Genomic DNA, 25510 nt, shown 5'->3' with positions numbered 1-25510 from the left:
TTAATGCCTGTACTTGCATGTAATTCTGCAAGTTTGGTAGGCGCACTGGTGCTATCACCTTTTAGAAGTGTGTATGAGTGCAAGAACCTTTATTAGGGCAGAACGTGTGTTGCCAACCACCCCAAGAGTTTTTTCTAAGATGCTCATAACACAATTATCACTGGTTGCAATATTGCATCCTAGATGGACAATCTTTTCTTTGTGATGTCAAAAAAAATTGTTATTCTTCCAATGAACCAGTCTGAGTTCCATGACTGATATCTGAACCAATCAAAATTGTTTAATCCCATGTTATTCTATTCATAGGACACATTAAAAAAAACTGTTATTGTATTGCCAGATTGACCACTCCACTCTAGTAAATTAATGTTTTCTAGAGATCAGCAAGATAACATCTTTTTTTTAAAAAAAAATGAGAATCAGTACAGGATTTCCTCAACTCAAGCATACCAATTTCCAATAACTTTTCAAGCAGTGAAGATTTTTCCAAAACGACATTGCCTTACACAATATTAAACCTTTCTTTTTTTCTGACAACAATATCAATTTACATTTTCACTCTTGGGAGCCCAAAGATGAATTTGGCATTTATGTATTCTGTATTTCACAAGATATTAGAAATTAGAATTTATTTACCTGTTGCTTCACCAGTGTTATAGTTGAGCACTGACATTGAGCTCATTGACCCATGTTCACAGCATTTAGAATTATATAATTCTGATAGCAATACATGTGAAGGGAGGTTGTTTTTATGGCACTATGCTAACTATGAATAATACAAACAGAAATAGTTACTGAGGTTGAAAAAAAGGACAAGTATTTATTCTATATTCAGATGAAGCCTTTTCAAAGAAAAGAATCACATCAGAGATATGAGCTGTATCTGTTGAATATCAATATAATTTCACTATTTGAACAGCTTTGCTATGGCAACTAAACTATTGTATTTTACTGTCTGTTCTTAATTTATTGCAGCTTATTCAAACCAGCCTCTGCATTTTAACAGTTGAGTAGAGTTTTAAGAACTGGATTGCTTATTCTTCACTGGCTGTACAGTACATTCTTTAGCAAGCTGCAAACAGAAATGTTGCTGCCGCCTGCCAGCATGGCAGTGATGGACGTATTCTGAATTCACTGTAAATGTTCCCTTCTATAAGTATATGCTCAGTATAAATTATTTCCACACATAAGAACAGCATGGTCTGAACTTCTGGGAAATGTCATGCTGTCTGCATTGTTTCTAGCAGATGTAATGTTGCCCCTGTTACATATCTTCAGTACCCTTGTGTTGCCGTTGAGCTATTGCAGTTAAACAGAGAAATGCATCTGCACTAGTTTCTTTCTAGTTTTCCCATAAGTTACATAATACTCTCCCATAGATTATAAAGAGCAATAGTCTCGCTACTGATGTTAATAGAAGGTAAAGCTATAGTGAATTTGTTGCTGGACACGTGTTTAATGTTGATGATAGTGGTATGTATTTTGTGTAAATAATAGCAATTTCTGTATTGAAATTTTGTTCTAGTGGTATTAGTATTGCAAAGCACCAACAGTCATAATTGGGGAGATTTGACATTTTCTCAGCAGTTTGAATTTATCACATATTAAGGTAGTCCATTTATCATTGACTCCTTATAAAATTGGCTGTGTTGGTGCTATATACCAGGAAATAAATAATGTAAAATTATTTATGCTGGAACAAAAAGCAATGTATGTATTGTGAATGCTGAAAAATTCAGTTGGGGTATGGAGTGTGAATGGGTTCAGTGACAGTATATCTCCTTTGTTTTTTAAAAAGGTCTCTCGGGTAGACTAAAATGCTGAATAAATAAGATGAGTGCTCTCTTACTATATACAACATAAATATTGGATCTAGTATCCAGTGCTGGACTTAGCTGGAAAAAAGGTAATGTGACAAAAATTCTAATTTCTTTAAAGGGAAATTGCATTACTATATTTCAGAGCTTTCTGGAAAATGGGTTTTATGGATAATTAATCCCTTTCCTGTATATTATCTGGTTTTATTACGTGAGCTTTGTCTCACATATGTCTCATGGGGTGTCATATGTCTTTTTTTTTTTTTTTTAAGGGGCAGATTTATCAAGGGTCGAAGTGAAAATTCTAATTTCAAGCTATTTTTTGTGTACTTCGACTAGGGAATAGTCCAATTTCGATTTGAATTTGAAAAAATTTGAAAATTAGAATATCAAAATGTATTATGTACTGTACTGTCTCTTTAAAAATTCGACTTTGACCATTCGCCATCTAAAACCCTATGGGGGACTTCCTAGAACCTATTTGGAGTCAATTGGCGGACTTTGAAAAATCAAAGTTTTTTTTCGAAAAACTGTTGAAACGTATTCAATCGAGATCACTTCTAGGGATGGGCGAATTTGTGCCGTTTCACTTCGCCGAAAAATTCGCACAATTCGCGAAACGGTGAAAAGTTTGCGAAACGGCGCCGGCATCTAGTTTTTGACACCGACGACCGTTTTTGACGCCGGCGCCCGTTTTTTGACGGGCAAATTTTTCCGCGCGAATTTACGCGGGCGTTTCGTGAATTTATTCGCTGGCGGCGAATCGCGCAAATTCGCCGCAAATTCGCGCCTGGTGAATAAATTCGCCCATCACTAGTCACTTCGATTTGTACGATTCGAATTAGAACGAAAATGGCCTTTGATTTTTTTTAATAAGTTTCTTTTTTTATTCGAATTTCAACCCTTGATGAATCGGTCCCTAAGTGTACAGCATATAACATATCCCTCAATGGTTTACAGAAATTATACACCATTCACAAAAGTTTTTGCACTAGTGGAGCTTACAGTCTAACTCCCTATCACATTCACCCACACTATGGTCAATTTCATCAGGAACAAATTAACTTGCTTGTGTGTTTTTAGAGTCTGGGCAAAAACTGGAATATTGGAAGAAACCCCACGCATACCGGGAACATGCAAAATTATAATCACACACATACTTTTTTCTAAATCTCACATCAGGTCATTGTAATGTATTACTTCTGTGATGCATGGGGATAATTTACACATTAGGAATGTAGCGCCATACTCCATTTGTTTACAATGCTTTTTACTAATTTTTGGAGGTGTAAAAATTTTTACACAAATGTCTGTGTTTCTTAAACATCTTGCAAATTTCATGAATAGCATGTATTAAGATATGAAGACTATATACAGGTATGGGACCCGTTATCCAGAATGCTTGGGACTTGGGCTATTCTGGATAATGGATCTTTCTGTTGTTTGGATCTTCATATTAAATCATGAAAATCATGTAAATATAAAACAAACCCAAAAGGCTGGTTCAGCTTCCATCAAGGGTTAATTATAACCTTGGTTGGATTAAGCACAAGATATTGTTTTATTATTACAAAGAAAAATAAATAATATTTTTTTAAAATTGGAGATGGCCTTTTGGTGTAATTTTGGAGCTTTCTGAATATCGGGTTTCTGGATAATGGATCCCAAACCTGTATTAATTACACTACTATATAAACATACCCATAAGACAACAATGTTTAGTATAAAAAATATATCTTGGAAGTTCCAAAATTCAGGCATGTGACTGTATTGGTTTACAAAGGAATATGCTTGGTAAACTATATTTGAAACATTTGTTTGACAGATGTTCCTAGTGCTGGCAATACAAGACTTCCAATACATCCAGACTTTGTTGAAATAATTTAAATTAATTAACTATAATCATAAACATATTTCCGGAGATTGGTTGGCACATTTTTGAGCTGTAAATATTTTTGTCACTGTGGTGTCACCACAGCCGCAAACTAAATTGGGCACAACGCCAGTGCATCAAATGTGTTCTTGTTTCTTTTGAACAAATGTTCGTGTCAAGTGAAGCAAAAATCTTATATTGTTGGAATTCTATTGTAGTGTGCACATAAAAGTAATTAAGTTTACTGTAAGCTTAACAAAACAAACATTGTAATAAATGTTTTGTTAAAATTTTTGCTGACCTTGAGCAATGAATTACCTTAAGTAACATTTATTTTGGTCTCACCCTCAGTTTGAGATTTTTAAATGAAATTTTTTTTTAAAACTTAGATTGATTAATAGTCATGGAGTTTTGCGAAATACAATATGTTTTTATTTTCTATTTATGTATAAGGCTACCAGATCATCCCTATAAAACTGTGCAAAATACAGATTATTGTAATAGCACAAAATGGCAACATAAAGGGGCAGATTCACTAACTTCGAGTGAAGGATTCGAATGAAAAAAATTCGAATTTCGAAGTATTTTTTGGGTACTTCGACCATCGAATTGGTTAAATTCGTTCGAATTCGAACGAAATCGAACGAATCGAAGTAAAAATCGTTCGACTATTCGACCATTCGATAGTCGAAGTACTTTCCCTTTAAAAAAAACTTCGACCCCCTACTTCGGCAGATAAAACCTACCGAAGTCAATGTTAGCCTATGGGGAAGGTCCCCATAGGTTTGCTAACCTTTTTTTGATCGAAGGATTTTCCTTCGATCGTTGGATTAAAATCGTTCGAATCGTTCGATTCGAAGGATTTAATCGTTCGATCGAACGAAAAATCCTTCGATCGATCGATCGCAGGATTAGCGCTAAATCCTTCGACTTCGATATTCGAAGTCGAAGGATTTCAATTCGAGGGTCGAATTTCGAAGTATTTTTAACTTCGAAATTCGACCCTTAATGAATCTGCCCCAAAGAGTTTAGGATAAACATAGGTTATCATGTAGCGATATGAGTATCAAGTTCCCACAATAGTAAATAGTGCCAGTATCCAGAAGAGAAGGAAACAGCATAAAAGGTTAGCCAACTATCTGAAGTTATTGTTTTATACTGTAGCATGTTTTACTATGTCGTTGTTTGTGATCAAATGTTTGTATATCAACATTTATACTATTTTTAATTTTTGTGATGGTATGAGTACTTTTAATAAACTATCAGGGGAATGTAATAAAAGTCGCAAAGAGCAAAACAATTCACACCAATAAGACTAAAAATACACATCTCGCAATGTAATATTGTTCCTTAAACTGTTATTGCATTGCGAATTTTAATTGCGCATTATGAATTTTAATTTCGCACTCATAAGAAGTGCTTGAAGGTGTCGTAATCTTTTGGAGCAAACATAATGACTTTTTCAGTAAGAAGTTTTATTACATTGACTGCGCATTGGCGCAAACTATAAAATTCGCAAACGGTCTTTCACTGTCGGAAGTGGTCGCTAAACAGTTTCCGGGCTCGCAAAAGCTATATTAAATTCGCACAAAGCAAAATTTGTTCGCGCAAAGGCATAACTTTTCGCATTGCGAATAGTTTTTCCGTTAGCAATTTTTATTACATTCCCCTGTATGTGCATAACTAATTTAACTTGATTTTAATGGTTTGATGTATTTACATTGTATGCCCACGTTAAACAAACAATTCAGGGTTGACATTAGTCATGTGACAATCAATAGTTAAAAATGTCATTTTCATTAAGGCTAGTTGCAATAGCAAAGTCTCCAAGCCTTACAAACTAGAGACTGAGATTTATATTATTTGTATTTGCATACTTATAGTATTTAGTAGGATTCAGTGCAAACTGAACAATCAATGGAAACCTCTGATCATTATGGCAGTTATTTATTAGGCTCTGAATACCAGAAATGAAAAAAAACCTGAATTTTTGGGAATTAAAGTCTGATGGTATCAAAACTCAGACTTCAAAAACCCGTCATCTCAAAGCTCTCGGGGTCCTGTATTCAGTGTCGGACTGGCCGGGCCAGAACCCCTCTCTAAATATTTATATTTAAAAAAAATAAATAAAAATTATCGGCGCTGAGCAGCGCTGCCTGCGCATGCGCGCCAAGCGGCGCTGTTGCGCATGCGCACCGAGCGGCTTCCTTGCTGAGCCGGCGCGTCACAGTGGGGGGACGGGTGGCCGGAGGGGGGCCCTCGGCAACAGTCCCGGTGGGCCCCGGTCCCCCCAGTCCGACCCTGCCTGTATTAGTCAATGGGGAAGGTCCCACTGTCTGCACTGCTGTCAGTACCGATATCCGATGATGTTGGGGATTTTGGGTCAAAGTCAGAAAACCACGAAAAATTTGTGATTTGTGCTGAAAAGTTTGAAAAATTCAGACTATTCAGGCAAAGGTCCGAAGTTTGCCCACATCTATTTTTTTTTTTTGAACAATAAATAAGGTCCATTCGGGAATTCAAAGGGGGAAATTTACTAAAGGGCCAAGTGGCTGACGCTGGAGAAAATTCGCCAGCGTGATGTCATTTCAGCACTTCGCCAATTTACTAACGGTAGCTGGCGTAATTTCGCCAAGGAGATAGACTCTAGCGCAACTTCGCACTCTAACGCCAGGCGAATTTTCGGTCTGGCGAAAGAGTGTTACTACGCAAATTCACAAGTTTTTTATTTTACTGACCGTTACCTCTATCGCCAGACTTGCCTTCACCACCTCAGACCAGGCGAAGTGCAATAGAGTAGATAGGAGTTCCTCAAAAAAAGTTGAACATTTTTCTAAGTCCCAAAAAACGTTGGGGTATTTTCCTATTTAAAGGGTGATAGATTGAAAAAGATCATGAATTTTTTTTGGGGTACCCTCCTTCCCCCCCTACATTTGCTAACATATGACACCTATACTGTAGGCACATGTATAGGGCATTATAACAACTTTATATAATTGTATTAAGGTTCCCTGGCCTTGTGTAGTGTAATGTATTTGCTGCAGCATATACGGCCATTGTACTTTAACTGCACGTCGTATGCTAATTAGCCAACGCTAGCGTAACTTCGAACTGCTGAGCGTAATTTCGCTGGCGTAAATTCGCCAGTGTTCGGTACCATGTGCGCAACTTCGGATCTTCGTGAAGTGTTGCGCTGTGCGCGAAGCCAGTGCTGGCAAATTTTCGCCGGTTAGTGAATTTCCCCCAAAATTGGTTGGATTTTTATCTTAGAAATACTGAGATAAATTCGGAGCTTGATAAATAACCCCCTATGAGTATGGTCATGGTTGTGAATAACTGATCTGGTAAAACCAGATTTATTTATCACATAAATGAAGCAGTGTAGATAAAATGTATATAAAATCAAGTATAAATAAACATCATACCAAAATACCACTACAACCCCTATACTGGGTTAAAAGCAATCAAATGTGTATTGACTTCATATTATGTATGTGTGTGTGTGTGTGTGTGTGTATATATATATATATATATATATATATATATATATATATATATATATATATATATATATACAAAGAGCATAAACTGGAGCACTCCCAAGTCAAAATCAATGCCTAGGTGCTGGTTAAATAATTAATATCAAATTGGCAAATAAACCGCACAACCAGGTCTTGCATAGAGTGTAAAAATCACAAACTTATTTATTTATCGACGTTTCGGCTCCAAACTTAAGCCTGAAGACGGCTTAAGTTTGGAGCCGAAACGTCGATAAATAAATAAGTTTGTGATTTTTACACTCTATGCAAGACCTGGTTGTGCGGTTTATTTGCCAATTATATATATATATATATATATATATATATATATATATTTGCTGTTGTTCTGATGACCCAACCTTTAAATAAGAAATGTTTTATCACTTGTATCTTACTCATTTGAAATTATGCCACTTGGCTGAGATACAGCAAACATGTAGAAGAACATAGCATTCCTCTATGAATATAATATATATTTGTTAAGAAAAGATTCACTAGTGCTAGACTAGACTTGTGCTATGGGTGTGAAGTTTTAATCAACATTACATTTATGTTTGTTGTGGAATTGAAGTCCGATTATAGAAACACCCTATAGAAACAGAAACACCCTACAAAATATTATTGGTCATTTAAGTATTTTTTGCTACTTTTACTTAGATAGATGAAATGTTTCTGACAGTTTATGGATAGAATGCGTATAAAATCATAGTCACTGGAATGGGTTGTAGATGTGTTTTTCTGTTCTTGAGTTATGTATGTTTCACCTCAGTTGTACTCTGCTGCATACAAGTGCCATGCACATGGCTCTGAATGTGGGGTCTTTACTGATGTAGTCATTTTTTGGCAAGCTGTTAATACCATACAAAAAGGCTCTTTAAGTTGATGACATTTAGACACTGAAGCATGATCTGTGGCACTTTGTGACTTAAATTGAGAAGCAGATTTGCAGGAATTGGTTGCCATTCTTTTAATAAACCTTCCTTGCCATGCAACATGCAATAATAGAAGGGTAAGGGAATAAATAAGATGAGTTTCTCGGTAAGCCCTGTGAGAGAATTTCCATAGATGATGGAAAAATTACTTTATATTGGAAGAATTTACTCAAATTACAAAACCCTACCCCTGTTTGTGTTTGTGCCTTCTAAAACATTGTGTACATTTGTGGTGGTATTTAAATGCATACATACAGTATATCCCATGGTGTATGGCTTATGCAAGCATAGACTACACCCAGGCAAGCTTCCATCTGGATGCATGATTGGCTGGTCAAAAGTGAGTGCCTCAATATTGAACTACTTCAACCTCTGAGCTACAAGTAACAGGCTGCTTTGCAAAATAATGTGTCAATTTGTTGTGAATAAATCTTTATTAAAAAGATCACTCTTTCCATTGCTTATAATTCAAAACATGCTAGTTTGGCATGCTTGTACAGCAGGCTTGAGCGTACAATTTTGGCAATACTTGACAAGTTTATTGCTTAACCAATTGACTTTCCCAGCTGGTTTACAAGTAAATGTTTTATCACTAATGATTCTATGACATACAGAGTTTTTTTAATAGTGTTGACGAGTTGTTCTTTGGAAGATGTTTGTAATCGTAAAAAAAAGTAAAAATGTAAAATTTCATATCTTACTTACAAATCTAATACTGGAGTATTATTTGGATTTAAAGAGGTTTGTTTGCTTTAGGTCATTTAGGCTCAAAATGCCATTTTCAGAAACAGCTATTTACAATATATAGCCAATATACAATGCTTTTGTAAAGTCTCAAGTTAAGGAAAGTGATTATAAGTACATTTAAAAACCTCTCACAACCTCTAAGGTGACTAAAAATAATATTGTGCATAGGGTTGCCACCTTTCCTGTAGTAGCAGCCTGGACAAGGGGTGTTTATGTGCCCTGCCCCGTGACATCACAGGTAGGGTAGCATGATGTCTCTGGAAGGGGTGCATACTGTAGTGGGTGCGGCTATGACCTGGAGATAGGCCTATTGCTATGTCAAACAAGGATAGTACTGACCACTTTTCCTAATTTGGAAAACCTGCCAGGCAGTTTTGTGCTGGGCAGCCCTTCTGAATTCCAGGTTGTCCAAGTCAAAACAGGACAGATGGCAACCCTAAGGGGCCGATTCACTAAGGGTTGAATATCGAGGGTTAATTAACCCTCGATATTCGACTGGGAATTAAAATCCTTCGACTTCGAATATCGAATTCGAAGGATTTTAGCGCAAATAGTGTGATCGAACGATCGAAGGATTATTCCTTAGATCGAACGATAAAATCCCTCGAATCGAACGATTCGAAGGATTTTAATCCAACGATCGAAGGAATATCCTTCTATCAAAAAAAGTTAGCCAAGCCTATGGGGACCTTCCCCATAGGCTAACATTGAGTTTGGTAGCTTTTAGATGGCGAACTAGGGGGTCGAAGTTTTTTCTTAAAGAGACAGTACTTCGACCCTAAGAATGGTTGAACGATTTTTAGTTCGAATCCTTCGATTTGAAGTCATAGTCGTAGTCGAAGGTCGTAGTAGCCCATTCGATGGTCGAAGTAGCCCAAAAAATACTTCGAAATTCTACGTTTTTTTACTTCAAATCGTTCACTCGAAGTTAGTGAATCGGCCCCTAATTGTGCTTATACTCACATATTTTATACCTGTTACTGATACTTATCATTTAAGTAACAGAATGCTTTACACTGCTGCTTCTGTAGATTTTATGGCATAGTTATATAGTTACATTTAGAAGAACAGAGAAAAATACTTACAGTATATAGTTAATTTGGGTTGAAGAAAGGCCAATGACTGAACCTTAGTGCACATATACAAACATACATAGACAGACCGATTTTTACATTCATATATATATATATACACTATATATACCAATATCTATATTAATTGTAGATTTTAGTATCACAACATTACCCTGTAAAACTCCAAAAACATAGCAATCAAAGATAGCAACAAAGAATTTACATTAAATCACGCTTTTACCCACCTCCCAGAAGTCACCAAACTAACAGATTGCTGACCTCTTATCTGAATTAACCATCATAGGATCTACCCCCCCCCCATGCTATTCACCATAACTGAGCTGAATGTTTAAATTGTTATTGAAATGTTTATGTTTGATACCATAATCACTGTAATATCTGCTCCATGGAAACATGTAAAAGTATGTCTTGTGATTTTGCTTTATAAAAAAAAAAAATCACGCTTTTACCAATCCAGGAATGCCAGTAAGGTGCAATGCTATCAAAGGGTCCAGCCTCACAATTTGAGAACCTCCACTTTTATTGAAATGAGATAGCGGTGCCCCTCCCTCCATTCAGAGCTTGCTCTGTCTCCTATCTGAATATTTCATAAGACAACAAGCAATAAAATGTTTGGTGGAGTTAAGTTACGTTCCTTTATGGATGATGCAAAGTTCTTCCATTAACATGACAGCAAGGTCCACCTTTTTTTGAGAATACCAATACTTTTAGAGGGTTACTGTCATAATCTTAACACCCTTGTCCACTAGCGGACACTTTCTGTTCCCTGAATAGCAAACACTCTACCTGTGGCATACACTAGTATTGTTGAAGATAAAAACACAACAGGCAATACAGGCAATTGCACAAAGTGGCTTATAATATAGAATAATGAATATGATATGCTTCTATCCTTTTCATGGTCATATGGCGAGGCTACATCTGTCAATTTCTGCCATTGGATCACAATTTTTCTAGAGGAGATTACAAAATATTTAAAGTTAATAATGTCAAAAAGAAAAACACTTATATAATATTATATATATATATATATATATATATATATATATATATATATATATATATATATATATATATATAGTTTTGCATTATTGTATGTTCTTTATAACAATAATATTAAAAGTTAGGTGTGTCAAGGACAAATATTAGCTTCCAATCCCAAATAACAATATGTATTTCAAGCATGAATTTGTCTTACATATTGAGATATTGAGATACTCTTTCTGTGTACTTCTTAGAGGGAAACTTTGAGTAAAGGAGCTTAAGTTAATACTTATCTAGTACACAGTAATGTACACATTTGTACTTTATAACTTGCATCTCCCTCTTTAATAGAGGGGTGGAAGCCATTAGATGATGTGCTGTCTCACAAGACATATGAAGCAACAGCATATGTGAGCTATAGCAATAACTGGCGCTCAACCTGCTTAGCACTTCCAGGTTTATGAGAATTCACATGTTCTGCATGCATCTATTGCTGGAAGCTATTATCCTGTTGAGTCTTCACTTTCTTACCAAGAGGCTACTAAACACAATGCTTTTGATGGGTTCAGGAACAGTGTAAATAAAAAAGTAATTTCCACATCATGAAAAAAAAAAAAAAAGAAGTCAAGTGTACATTAGTTTCAGCATATTAATTCAATATAAAACCAGTATAAACAGCAGAATTTGCAAATGTGGTAGGTCCCTGTAATATTAGATTTTGGTGAGATCCTGTGAGGAGCAGACACGTTAGAAAATAACTGTGTATGGGATATCAATACATATAACATATTAGATATACTTATATCACATTCTATTCTTTAAAAACATGACCAGGCCTGGAGCAGAACAATATATTTAATTACTTCTAGTTGATCCTCTGAAATTCAGGCAGGTCAGTTTTCATTAGTTATGTGTTTAAGATAAGCATTACTATACATATGGGATATGACCAAGAAGACATTCATATGCGCAGTCTCTGCTGAAAGAGCATATACGATTATATTTCGGTGGTACTACACCCCGTTACGCATAAGTAAACTTAGCGGCAATCCCGACCATGCTAAATGTTTCAGAGGTTGTGGGGAACGGGGATCATTCTTACACACTTGGTGGACGTGCACAATTGCCCAGGAATTTTGGGGGAAGGTAGCCACTCTGCTCTCCGAGGTCTTCCATCTCACTATACGAGCCTCCCCACACACCTTTCTTTTAGGCATGAGAATCCCAGCAATACACTCAAAAAGTTCACGCAAGTTGGCCACGCATATTCTAACAGCAGCAAGATCATTACTAGCAGCTAGTTGGAAAAAGTCACAAATCCCGGGAATGCAAACACTTATCACGAAAGTGAATTGGATCAGAGCGATGGAATCCATACGAGCCAGACTTTTGGACAGGAGTTATGAGGAGGAGCTGGAGTGGCATCCCTGGACCCGACACGTGGAAATGCTTCAGATGGGGACAAATATTGCAATGTGAGGTACTGCACATAGACTGTGTAGGACGCGATGCCTTAACTTAGATGTACGTAAATGGTTGAACGCATTACTATTCCTGACACTTTTCTCCTTATCTTTCTATTTTCTTCTCCCCTTATTCTTATTCTTTTCTCCCTCCCTCCCATTTTAATTAAAGATACAGTCACTTTGGCACTTTCATGATAATAGTTCTTATGTGGATACTACATTTTTTGATCTGCTGCGTAGATACTTTCCATGTTGTTACATAGGCTGATATCTTCTTGTTGAACTACGTTCTGTATTCTATACTGTATTGAAGTAACTCAATAAAAATGTCAAATTTAAAAAAAAAAGATAAGCATTACTGTCTATCAGGGGATGCTGGGATTTGTAGTTCTAACTAGAGCAACAAAAGACCACAATTGTTTTCTTTCTTCCTTATGCCAAATCTAATCATAGCAATTCTGTTTTTCTGCTTTTCCTTCCTTGGCATGTGTTGTCAAGCAAGTTTCAAGAATAAAAATCAGCAATTTCATTACAGAGATAAGAGCATTCTAAAGGCCGATCAGAGTCTGGAAAATAGTGAAAGACATTGGTTGCACCACAAGGGAACTTGTGGAAATGTTACCAACAGTCAATTCTCTCATTTGTGGTTGCTCTATATGAGAAAACATCCTCAGAGCAATGTATGGGGATGTGTCAGCATGTGAAAATAATGTGTAGTACATGCAGCTGGAAAAGCATGCAAGTAGAATATTACGGTGTAAATGAAGGCAGAATGTGCACCAACAAATAAAAGCTATAATATCAAGACGTGCATATCTGAACCCAGTCCCTTTTGATCTTCTATGTTTTGGTTAAATGACAAGTATGATGCATCTGTTCTAATTATAGAATATGCAGAGCCCTGTAAGCTCTCCAGAATGTCACCGAGGCCTAGATGTTGCCCTCTTTTGCTCTCTGTTTAAGAGGGCAGGTTTAAACATGCCAGCTGAGATAGCTGCAAGGGAAGGAACATTTTTCTGTTGATGAGTGGAAACAAGCGATGTATACTCCATCCTTTCAACAACGTCTTAGTTATAATATATTTTACCTCCATTATTGCAGGCCTAGCACATCTGAAAAAGGTGATACAAACTGTAGAGTACTAAGGATATGCTTTACAAAAAAATGATGAATTTTTAACAGCAAATCTTTTTTTGTATTCAAAGTGGTTACTGTTTTTATTAAGTTTTGTAGCTTTTGGGGTTTTTTTGCTTTATTTGTAAACATTGCAAAATATTATTTTCTCTGTCTAAAAGAGAAGGAGCTATATATATATAACAATAATATAATAATATAATTATATATAATATAATAATAATATAATAATAATATGGGCCTTATGCAAAATCTGCAGGAAGAAAGAGAATGGGACTGGAAACAAAACAATATGCTATTCATTAGGAGAGGAAGCATAGAAACAGTTAGAAGTTCTTCCATTGGCATAACTAGAAGTTGCAGGGTCCAACAGCAAAATTATTTTAGGTCCCCTTTAAACTTTAGGAACATTTTTCATAAACATATATTGAACTGCTTATCATTCAGTGCCTCCAGTGGTGTCACTTCCAGGGGTTCGATGGTACAATTGCACCTACAAACTGATCTAAATGTGTTTTTCCTTCAATTATTCAGTTATAACATATTACAGATTCATCCAGAATTATGTCAGTAGACAAAGCCACGATACATACAGAGTAACCAAACTATGTTTACAACAGAAGCCTCAATCCTATGGCAAAACAAACTTTTTTTGCTTTTTAAAGTTTAAAGTTCTGCTTTATTTTCCTAGTGCTAATAATGAATGTAATATAAAGGCTCAATCCAAGTTCACACGACATATAGTATAGAAGTAAGGGAAAAAAGCATTGGGGAAAAAACTTTTTTTTTGTTGCCAAACCCTATTTCAGCAAAAATCCCCCTTTCTCCCAGCCTGGTAACAGTTGTGTTTTACTCTATCAACTCCTAACACAAATGACCTACATTAAGAAGTCACTGATAAGTTAGATACTGCCTTGAGATAACCATATAGTAACAAAAAGCTTCATATCATCTAGAAATCAATAACCCTTCATATTTCATTTTGTTGTCTGTATTGCATTTCAGGCACTTTTCTCAGACATATTATGGAACTTTGTGCACTGTAAAACTCCCGAAACGCAGTCTTTATCCATGGAATTAGATTGAACAATTGTGGTGTTTATACAAATAGCCTGTAGATGTCACTGTGTTCAGACATACTGTGCATACTTCCTGGTAGCTTAAAAGTGAAAGTGAAAGCTTACTGCTGTGTAATGCCTGCATGACTCTGCTAATAAAGCACTGTTATACTCTCCTCATCCTCGGCTACCCAAAACATAGCAAATGGCGTCAAGGATGGCTCTTCTACCTCTGCAGCAGCCTGCACCTTTTCTTCCAAACCCTGGTGAGCCTACCATACCTTTTACTGCTTGGATCCGTATGTTTGAAAATTACATTATTGCTGCTGACCAAGGGGAGATTTCTGCTGCTAGAAAGCGTGCTTTACTTTCACTGCCTGGGAGTAGAGGGACAGAGTATATTCTATACATTACCATTAGCTGATGATACTTATGAAACTGCTCTTACTGCTATAAAGAACTTTTTCGTGCCAAGAGTAAATGTGGTTGCTGAAAGATATAAATTCCGCCAATGTGGACAACGTAATGGCGAATCCACAGAACAATTTGTAGCAGCTTTGAGAGAGCTGGTTGTTACCTGTGAGTTTGGGAATCTAACAGATGAAATGCTAAGAGACCAAATAGTGGAAAAAACAAACTCACCTCGCATTAGAGAGAGACTGCTCCTAGAGCAGGATTTAACCCTTGCAAAGGCTTATACAGTTGCTAGCCAAATTGAAACAGCATTGGCAGTGGATAAAACTCTCAGTCAGGGAACTGCTGGGAATGTACAGATTGTGAATTCAACACTGTGGCCTAATAATGAACAGTCACAGGCAACATACAGTGCTAAGGAAAGGGATTCTCCTACACTGCAAAACCATGCAGCAAATACAAATAGAAAATATTGCTTTCGCTGTGGTTCAACACAACACACTGCAAATCATGTTACATGTCCTGCAAAATTGGTACGGTGCCGCAACTGCTAAGATCTGCTGTAGTTCTGCTAAAGATGTTAATGAAGTCACTACTACAAATGTCACAGTATTAAGTGTGGATAAAGCTGACACATTTATTCCAGACAAGTTTATATGCACTGTCAGTGCCAATACTGCTTCTGCTGACAAGGGACAGTCCATTAACCTGATGCTTGATACAGGTTCAGCTGTTTCTATACTACCAAAGGACATTTTCTTGAAAATACTTTGCAAAAGATCCGCTTGTTGCACCTGCCCTGAAACTGGTCAGTTACTTAAAGGATCCAATCCCTGTGCTTGGTTACTTCCCAATGACTGTACAATTTGAAATTTCCTGGTAGCTTAAAAGTGAAAGCTTACTGTTGTGTAATGCCTGTAATGACTCTGCTAATAAAGCACTGTTATACTCTCCTCATCCTCGGCTACCCAAAACATAACAACAATATGACTATGAATAATTTTTCTGCCCTGCCACCATTAAGGCTAGGACCAGACTAGGCAGACCTCGACCTGTGGAAACACAGTTCCTCCACTGCTGCTATCCTGATTTATTTACCTGCACCCGGAATCACTGTCTCTGACTGGGTGCAGGCAGATGAGGTGGATATCCACTGTGAAATGTGAACGCTAGCATTTTTTTTTGGATATCCCCCACATCTGCCTGCTCCAGAATACTGTAGATCAAAACAGCAGCAGCAGCAGAGCAGCAGATTCTCAGAGTGCGTTTCTCCGCTGGCCAAGATTCAGCTAGTCTGGCTGTAGACACTGAAAAGTCTTATTTGCAACCCCCTTCCTACCTGGTAGGTTTTGTGCCATGACTGCAAGTCAGCAATCAGGGACTGTTTGTTTTACTTCACTACTTTTACAATTTGTTATGTTTGAATTTGCTCTGTTGTTATTCTCATACCTGTAGATGTCAGTTGTAGCACTAACCAGGGTGTGGTTTATAAGCATGGTGAGTAAAGTAGATGGCACTGCAGATAGCTGCAGGAGACTCCTGTTTTTCGTGGGCACCAATTGATGCCTACTTGGAGGTACCCACGAGAATTTGGCATGCAATGGTATTTAAGTATGTTGATTTATTTTTAATAAAGCTGTAGCTGTTATTTGATCCACTAAATTGACGTAGAAAGGGCCCCTGCTCATCTGGGCACTCAGCAGCCAAGTCCTTGATGTTCAAATGAAACACATATGCATTGTACTAGTATAACTTGTATGTTGGCAACTCCGCTTGTAAAATAGCCAGTTAAATGCAGTTTTAAAACATGCAAGCACAGCTACAACTGAAGACACTAAAAACTGAAAGTGTGAATCCACTAAGGGCACATTCTGCTCATTCAGATAAAAATCTTGGAGAAAGCTTCAGCACCACCAGCAAATCCTGAATCTATAATGAGACAACATTCAGCTGCAGACACAGCTGCAGGTGTCAGGCCTGTTATTATTTATAGCTAAGTGATGAAAAACATCTTCTTTAATGGTTCTCATCTGTGTAAAACTGAATCCTATATTCCCCAGATCTTATACCAACTTCATCATATTAACAATAGTAGGTCAAGCACAAACTGAATGCAGAATACGTTTCTTAGCCACAAATTTTAAGTTAATAAATAGTGTTAAGATCATAGCTGAAGGAATGATATATATACAGTATACTATGCTGTGTTTTCATGGGCAAATTTGAAAGTAGAATAAATAGAAATGTTTTAGTTCAAGAAAAGTACTTTTTTAAAGAGATATAAGTAAAAGTTTATTTTGTAAGAGCACAGAAAGTTATGTACAGAAAATATGGGTGGAAATCGTTTTTGATTTTGAAATATGTTAAAACATTATAATTCCCCTGATTAATGTAGAAGACGGGAAGCAACCAACAGTAGTTTCACTTCCATTCAATAAAGTTTTTAAGATTTCTTTACTTAAATTATGCTGTAATGAATAATGTCATCACTGAGATTGATTCCAAAGCACTTCTTCTAGACCCTACCCACATTAATTTTGACATACATCAATTAATAATAACCAACCTGTGTATGACTGCATTTCTACTTGTAATGGCTTATTTTACTTTACTATGCTACTGGTACTTTAACAATATATATTTGGATGTGCAGCCAAAGAGTAAAGTAAGGTTGGGACAAAGTGGCTCTTTATGCTAAATTGCAGATGAGAGAAAATAAGCTTTGACATAAGCAAAATGATTAGTGGAAGCAATAATGTTGTTAACATAGTTATTTTCCAAACTGTACAGAAATCCATGTTTAGACATCAAGAAGGGTCATTAGCCTGAGTTTTGACAGAAGGTGAGAGGTCAAGGATGGAAAGGTCATCGATTTGACCCTAGAAATGATCTGAAAAAAACTTACATGTTTGCCAATAGAAGAATATGTAATAGAGAAGACCAAAGGACTTAAGGGTGAACCATTTATAAGCTCACAGTTACACTGCCGAGACAGGTGTATTTGATTTAATAAACTGAGGTTATTTATAGAAGATTTTGTGAATAACTGGAAGAAATTACCCATTAGAGTCTTTGGGAAATGGACTATTTGCCTCCTAAATTATTTGAACCCTCTTAGATTATTTGTTTTACTATCACAGGTAGTTTATAAAGCACCAACATTTTACTCAAACATGAGCAGAGGATTATGACAAACAGTACTGGCAATGAAAGGGCTGTGTTGGTGAGAATGAACAATTTATAGGTGTACAGGGAAAATGTTATATTATTCACACAAACAAGTCTTGCTCATCAAGTTAATGTAACATCCTGCCTGGAGTTAAAGCAGTGACCTGGTGTTTTCTGGCTGTCTGCAGTGCCTCTGCTCTATGTGGGCAGACAGTTGTGGTGTTTGTTCACTCCTATTGTTATCTTTGAAATTGCAAGTAGGCATGGCTTGCTTCATCTGTTGCCAATCTGATCCATGGACTCATTGCCCAACGTAGGTTTCTTTTCCAATAGCTCCTGAGTACAATTCTTAGTGTGATTACCTGTTGTTGGCCATGCCTGTCCTGACTCTAGCCTGTTTATGACCACTCTCTTGGATCACAATTCTGTACTGCACTACTGGCGTGTTTGACTGGCATGTGACCTTGACTACACTCTTGCCTCCTGATTCAGTACCACTCTGTTCAATTGGTTTTTACCCAGCCTGTTCAACGACCACACTCATAGTTCCCCATTCATTGTTTGGTTCCCAGAACTTTCTTCCTGGTCCTCTCACTTTAAGATTTGGCGGGATCCAAGTAGAGGAGGGCTCCCCCCCCCCCGAAGCAAAAGGCGGTGGTTATAGGCAGAAGCGTGAGCCGAGGCCAGGACCTTGAGGTTTGTTCTGGGTTTGGGACACCATACGTAACAGTTAGATGATGCTTATCATTTACGTGGTAGTGTAGATTGTCTTTGATATGGCAACATATAGACTAGGATGAATTACTACTCTGTCAATATGTAAAAGAGTTATTAAATACAGTCTTACAGGCCTAATGTGTAAGTCACATGTTATTATATGTGTCTTTTGTGAGTGGGTTTGTTAGAACTACCAGAGCAGTTGAAGTTAGTAGTTAGAATCTGTAGGACTTATTTGTGCAGTGTACAAAGCACAATTTCAGATTTACCAGACTTTTCCACATATACACTGGCTCTAAGATGAGACTTTATTATATCTTTGTCATCCTCTGTTTTACACAAGAATATGGTGTAAATTGTCATGTACAGTCTATGTTCAGTGTGTTAACATTCCTCACTGCCAAATATTCCACCATCTGCATAATCTGTGTAAATGCAAAACAATATTGTGTACAATATTCTCCATCAATTTTCCCTGTACACCCATCTTTATCAACATATCTTTATTGTATTCATATTGATACTCAAAAGAATCTTTATCAGGACAGCTAAGTATGAAAAAAACAAACATCTTAAAAACCCTAAGCCCCACTGAAGTAAGTGAAACGTACATCTTTAGTGGGCTAGACAATTGTAATGCATATGCGATAAAAGTAACATCTCTATCTTATTCATGCCTGAGTAATAAATTTCGAAAAAAAACAGAAAAAAGATTCTCATGCTGAGCCTCATATTTCCTTCAAGTCATTTATTAATAGGATACTTGTAATTCATGTACAGCAATACAGTTTTGTGCAATAATAATAATAAAATATAGTACTATATATAATATATATCTATATTATATTATACTAATTTAATATAGGGGCACTTACAGGGCTATCAGAAAGCAATCTCCAAAAAAAAAACCAGAGGTTCACCCTTTTTAGGTTCTGTGGAAAAGTGTAAATACAAATATGTAAATGTAACACTGTTTGCTCTGTGCACATAAACATTTTCTTTTATTATGCCTTAAAGGTGTTTCTGTAACATCTGACCTCAATTCATGCTCCATGAAGGCTCTTGCTAGTTGTAAAAATTCTTGGATTACAGCTTCCTCAAGTATAGTATTCTAAATTCTTACAGTTTCAACACTTACATAAATTCTAAATAATTATTTATATTTTGCTATTATATATAAAATCAGTGTATATGTAAACGTCTGTGAAATATATCTGTAGATATTTTTAAAAAAACGTTAATGCTTCATAGGTTTCTCAGTATAGTAAAATGCACATTATCTAACACTTATGGTAAAAAAATCCTTAAAAAACATGTTAGCCACCATGATGATCAATATGAAGTCTTTGGACACACATTTTATTTACATCAAAGATTACTAAGAACAATAAATCAGTCAAATTAAATAAATGCCTAATCAGGGCCAAATGAAAACTTTTGAAATGACAATACACTTTATAAAACATAAAACACCAAGAAATGCCTTCAGTTTTGCCCGTTTTTTATACTGCAAGTTCAGTGATTTGTGTGTTTGTTAATTTTCAATTAATGTACACATAGTGATACACCAAATCCAAGACAGGGGTCTAAGTTTTCACTCAGACCACATATGGTGTTAATAGCTTATGACATGGATTTCTGTTGCACTCATCTCTATACTTCATTATTTTTCAAATGCTGGTTTTGAGTATTATTTTGTATCACTTCCATGCTTACAGTACATCTGTTTGGTTGTAACCTTGATTGCATTTTTTGTGGATGGAAGGAATGTCAAGTTTCAATTTCAAATAATAACTGAAATGTTTTGGTGACTATAAATATTGAGGGGTTTCCAAACAGCAACCCAAAATAACAGGGACTCTTTAAGTAGAGACTGTTCAATTTAAAAGTCAAAAAACCTTTTACAAGGTTGTAAATACAATGTCACTTTTAATATTTGTGATGTCTCCCTTCCCTGCTTCAAATTCCACATCCCTGATTTGGCTTTACTGAAATCATCTGGGTTTACCAAAACCATGGGAGTAAGAATTGGAGTACCGTAGAAGCAAAGTAGCACCCCTTAGGACTTAAGCAGGAGACCCTTTCACCTTTGACATTGTTAAACATATGCAAAATTGTCAGGTCTTAGTGGGCATTGGACTTCCAGCTGTACCTAATTTGCACTCTTAAATTATCAAACAGTGATAGTTTCAAAAGTTTTTCTACAATGGATAAATGGACAAATGTATTTGCTCAAAATTTGTTAAGCAAACAATAAAAATTAAAGATAGTTAAGAAGATGTTGGCAACAACAAAGACACTGATAATGTTTTTTAGTTCCCAGTGGCACCTATCACTGTGCACATGGGGAAGATGTTGTGTGTGCATTTATAGGGTGGAAATCTGCCCCATTTGTTCAGTGGCAGATGGATGCCATTGCTGTATGTAGAGGCAGGGCAGATTTGTGCTGAGCAGACATATTCTAATTCAGGTGTGACATAGCCCTAACCTGGGTATAAACATAAAGAAATAGTCAGTGACCAAATCAGACTAATCGAATAATTTGATCCCTGGGTTCATGATCGGATCATACTGTAGGGGATAGACTCAGGGGAGGATTACGTTGAATGGCCTGTACAATCCTTACCACTTAAGATCTTCCGCCAGTACAATCCTTCCAATTTATGTGATTTTTGAACAGATACAGGTCAAGCAAGCCTAGAAGGGCTAGTACATAGGCAATTAACCTACTTATAAGTTTGGCCAGCTTTAATTGTTGTATTCATTTAATTACATTATTGCTTGTCAGAAATCATATTGTAGCATGAATTCTGAAACTGCTTTTTTTATCAGTTCTGGGATGAAACTTCCACTTATACAGCTGATGTATGTGAGACAGCATCTGTTAAAATGTAGCACGTGGAGCTGTTCTCAGTAATAGCTGGCTAGAGGCAAAGCCATCTAAGTAATGTGTTGGATACGCCCCTGGCACCAAAGAGATTAACGCTGCAGATTAACTTGCTTCTAAATGCACTCTAAATAGAATCCAAATCTGACATTTAGCATCTGACAAGCGGGTGCTGCCACCTTTTGTATAAATGTTTATATACAGGACGAATGAGACTGTACAGGGATTCCCCAAAATTAACAACTTACTAATGTGACAAAGCTACACAGCAAACAACATACCATGCTTGCAACATCAGACTTAAGGCTTTCTCATTTGCCAAAATTGTACAGTTAGCATGGTTACAGATAAATTCCAAGTAACAAGAACATCTGCATAGTTTGGGAAATCATGCTGACTTATCTTCCAAAATTACAAACTTCTGGGCTGTCCATTTTATCCTTAGTCTCACATTGCCTTGCTTGATCAAATTGCTGTTTTTCTTTTGTATATCTATAAAAAGGGGATGTTTAGATAAACGCAAATTCAAGCTTGATTTTTTTAACTTTAATTCTTGGGATTTATAAATAAAAAAGATCTTAATAATTGTTATGCTCAAGGTTTTCTTCAGTGACATAACACAATCAAGTTTCTAAGATTTTACATAAATATGCTAGTGATTGAGAAAAAAAGGCATTTTGAAAATCCCTGAATTCAAAAATGAACAAATCAGCCTTCTAATGCAACTGTAGAGATTTTCCCCACGCCATACAAAGTACATTTCTCAAAATTGTGTATATATAAAGGAAACAGGTCGGATGAATGTATATCTGAATCCTGATGTTGTTAGCTTTCCCCTGATAACAAATTAGTGACATATGGAGGATAGACTTGACAATGAAGCTGGTTTGTGGTGAACATAATGCAACCAGATGCAACTCAAAGATTCATAGGTTAGACATGTGGGAAAATTACTGTGCATAATAAATCCTTGGTTAAAATGGAAGCCTGTACTGGGATTGAGGTTCATCTGCAACTTATATATTATAAGCAACTATATGTCAAAGTAGTCGCAGATCCAGTAAGTTATCTGCACTTAGCTTTTAATAGTCTAATGCAATTCTGTAAAGCTGGAGGGTAGATGAACCTCGATAAGGCATTTTAAAAGCCCCCAGGCTCCCCCTGGGCATCATAGACTTCACAGACTTCTTTGTATGACATCAGCAGTTCAACAAGTCAAAAACATGCTGTATGTCAGATTATTGTCTCTTGATATGTAAAGCTTGGAGAGCAGTATTAGAATAATGAAAGCAAACATATAATTGTTTACTGTGGGTTAATGGCTAGAATAAAAATTGTGATTACTACTACAAAGATTTATTATGCCATTTTTTATACCATCAATGTAAACAGGCGGTTTCTGCTGTAAAATCAATCTCCAGAGAACAACTGAAAAGCTGGATAATGTTATATTCCAAACACTTTTATCACTACCTTGAGCATTTCCCTCCAATTCTGTTCTGCCAGACTTCCAATGAATGAGTTAACAATGAAGAAAGAAGGCTGTCCTTTTTTTTTTCACGATTACAGTTTGCTTCCAATTTTAACAATATGACCATTTTACTGTGGTGTAATGTACCCCCACCTCCTTCTGTTATTCTGTGTGCAAAGTTTACTCTCTCAAAGTTCTTTATTGACTTTGCTCAGCTTTCATTTTTCAGTCAGAAATTCCTGCTTCTAATGTTTGCAAAAAGAAACACTTCATAATGTACTTAATGTCAGAGGAGGTACAGGGTTTAATAATGTATCCCTATTTGCACTTGGAATTAGTTCAATAATGGCAAACCATGTGTTGCTAATCCTTTTCATATTCTGTCATTGTCCTGCCTGCCAGGGTAAGGGATGTGAAGCCCCCAGGAATTGTGTCCAGCTTTGAAAAACAAATACATAAGACAGCAATTGGCCCTTGAGCAGTTATTGAACTACAACTACCAGCATTACCCAGCAGCCTTCATTTGTTGGAAACAGTAGACTGTTTCCAAAGAAAACCTTGAGGGACCCACATTTGACATCTTTGATTTAAATGTTGATAACATCTAACAGTTCCCACCCAATGAAATAACATATAATTTTAACAAGGACATTTGATGTTAAAACCCCACACCCAGAAGCTGGAACCCACAGCTTGTTGTCTCACTCACATTCCCTATAACCCTAATTATATGGGACCACATTTGAAGGGATGGTGTGGATGTATAAAGGTTTACCATTTTCTATATTTCTAAAGCAAACCCCAAAAAGCTGTCATGGTTGGTATTGGAAAAAAACAAAAATTGCTATCAGGTTGTGGAAGCAAACGCACGCCAGCTTTTGTAAAATCCAAACATCTGTAGATCCAAAAATATTTGAATCTGACACCAGCTGTTAGAGCAGCAGAGCAGTGATATGCCAGAACCAAATTACTTAGAATGATGAGCCCAGCGAGGAAAGGGGGAGTGTCTGTGTTCTGCAAAAGTTTTTTTCTCCTGTACACTGTACTACATAATAAGATTGCACATATAAAATATTATAAAGCTGAAACATACATGCAAGAGATGTGTGTTGAATGCATGTGTCGTTACACTAAACTACTGTACTCTTGAAAGTTACAATACTAGGTGAGAAACTTAATTAAAAAAAAAAAAAAATACAACGCGCAAGAAAGCTTTATCAGAACTGGAACAAACCTTGCCATGCCCACACACTGCCCTAAAGCAAGCATATTATATACACCCATTTAAAATAATTCAATGCAGGAACTCAGCTTTGAAGTGTGCTGGAGCTAAACTCATACAGAAAAAGAATGCTACTTGCCTTTTGTCGATTTCTGTGAACTTGCAAGGTGTTCTGAAATAATCCCACAGAAGAGCAGAAGCCAGATTGTTGATAGCATGATGATTGCAATCCTCCAGCACAATGAGAGATGCTGGGATGTAACACGCTGCAAGGTATCTTGAGTTTGCAGTTCTGCTCTTGCACTGACAGAGGCTGCAACTTTGACATGAGCTTTAGTGGGAGGAGATATGACGACATCCCACACTGTCTCTGAATATGTTGCTTCTCATTTGCATATTTGTAATAATATCAGGTTGCTTATGTAATCATTCTCTGGTTGCTACTAGGTAGTGCTGAAAAGCAGAATAGAAAGAATACAGTGTTTTTTTGTTTTCTTTTTACATAGCTTCCTAGGAAGTGCAAACTACTATGGTGTGTGTGGATCATCATAAACAGGAGTATGTGACAAATTTGAAAAGGAGTGTGATGCAAACCTGATTTTTTCTGTACTGCTATACAAGTTGTTTAAAATATAACACTGGTTTTAAAGGGCTAATGTCATGGGAAAAATGTTTTTTTCAAAACGCATCAGTTAATAGCGCTGCTCCAGCAGAATTCTGTATTGAAATCCATTTCTCAAAAGAGCAAACTGATTTTTTTTTAATTTAATTTTGAAATCTGACATGGGGCTAGACATATTGTCAGTTTCCCAGCTGCCCCCAGTAATGTGACTTGTGCTCTGATAAACTTCAGTCACTCTTTACTGCTGTATTGAAAGTTGGAGTGATATTATCCCCCCCCCCCTCCACCAGCAGAACAATGGGAAGGTAACAGATAGCAGCTCCCTAACACAAGATAACAGCTGCCTGGTAGATCTAAGAACAGGT

General features: G+C 36.5%; 1 protein-coding gene across 29 annotated transcripts in view; it reads right to left on the bottom strand.

Moving 5' to 3' along the window:
- The window catches only part of LOC108708946 (target of Nesh-SH3), a 198040-nt gene extending 173202 nt beyond the window's left edge, over positions 1-24838 (bottom strand). For 22 of the 29 annotated variants that reach the window (XM_041584147.1, XM_041584164.1, XM_041584163.1 and 19 more), the window contains exon 1: positions 24663-24837. In XM_041584147.1, the coding sequence (XP_041440081.1) occupies positions 24663-24741 (79 nt within the window). In that variant the 5' untranslated portion in view covers positions 24742-24837. Of the gene's footprint in view, positions 1-24662 lie in introns of all 29 variants that reach the window. The other 7 variants (XM_041584160.1, XM_041584157.1, XM_041584152.1 and 4 more) reach the window with 1 other exon arrangement.
- Between the last annotated feature and the right edge of the window lie 672 nt (positions 24839-25510).

This window comes from Xenopus laevis, chromosome 2S (genome assembly GCF_017654675.1).
Source record: "Xenopus laevis strain J_2021 chromosome 2S, Xenopus_laevis_v10.1, whole genome shotgun sequence".
NCBI classification, from domain to species: Eukaryota; Metazoa; Chordata; class Amphibia; order Anura; family Pipidae; genus Xenopus; species Xenopus laevis.
Note: the sequence above shows the minus strand (reverse complement) of the source record. Positions and strands in the feature narration are given on the sequence as shown.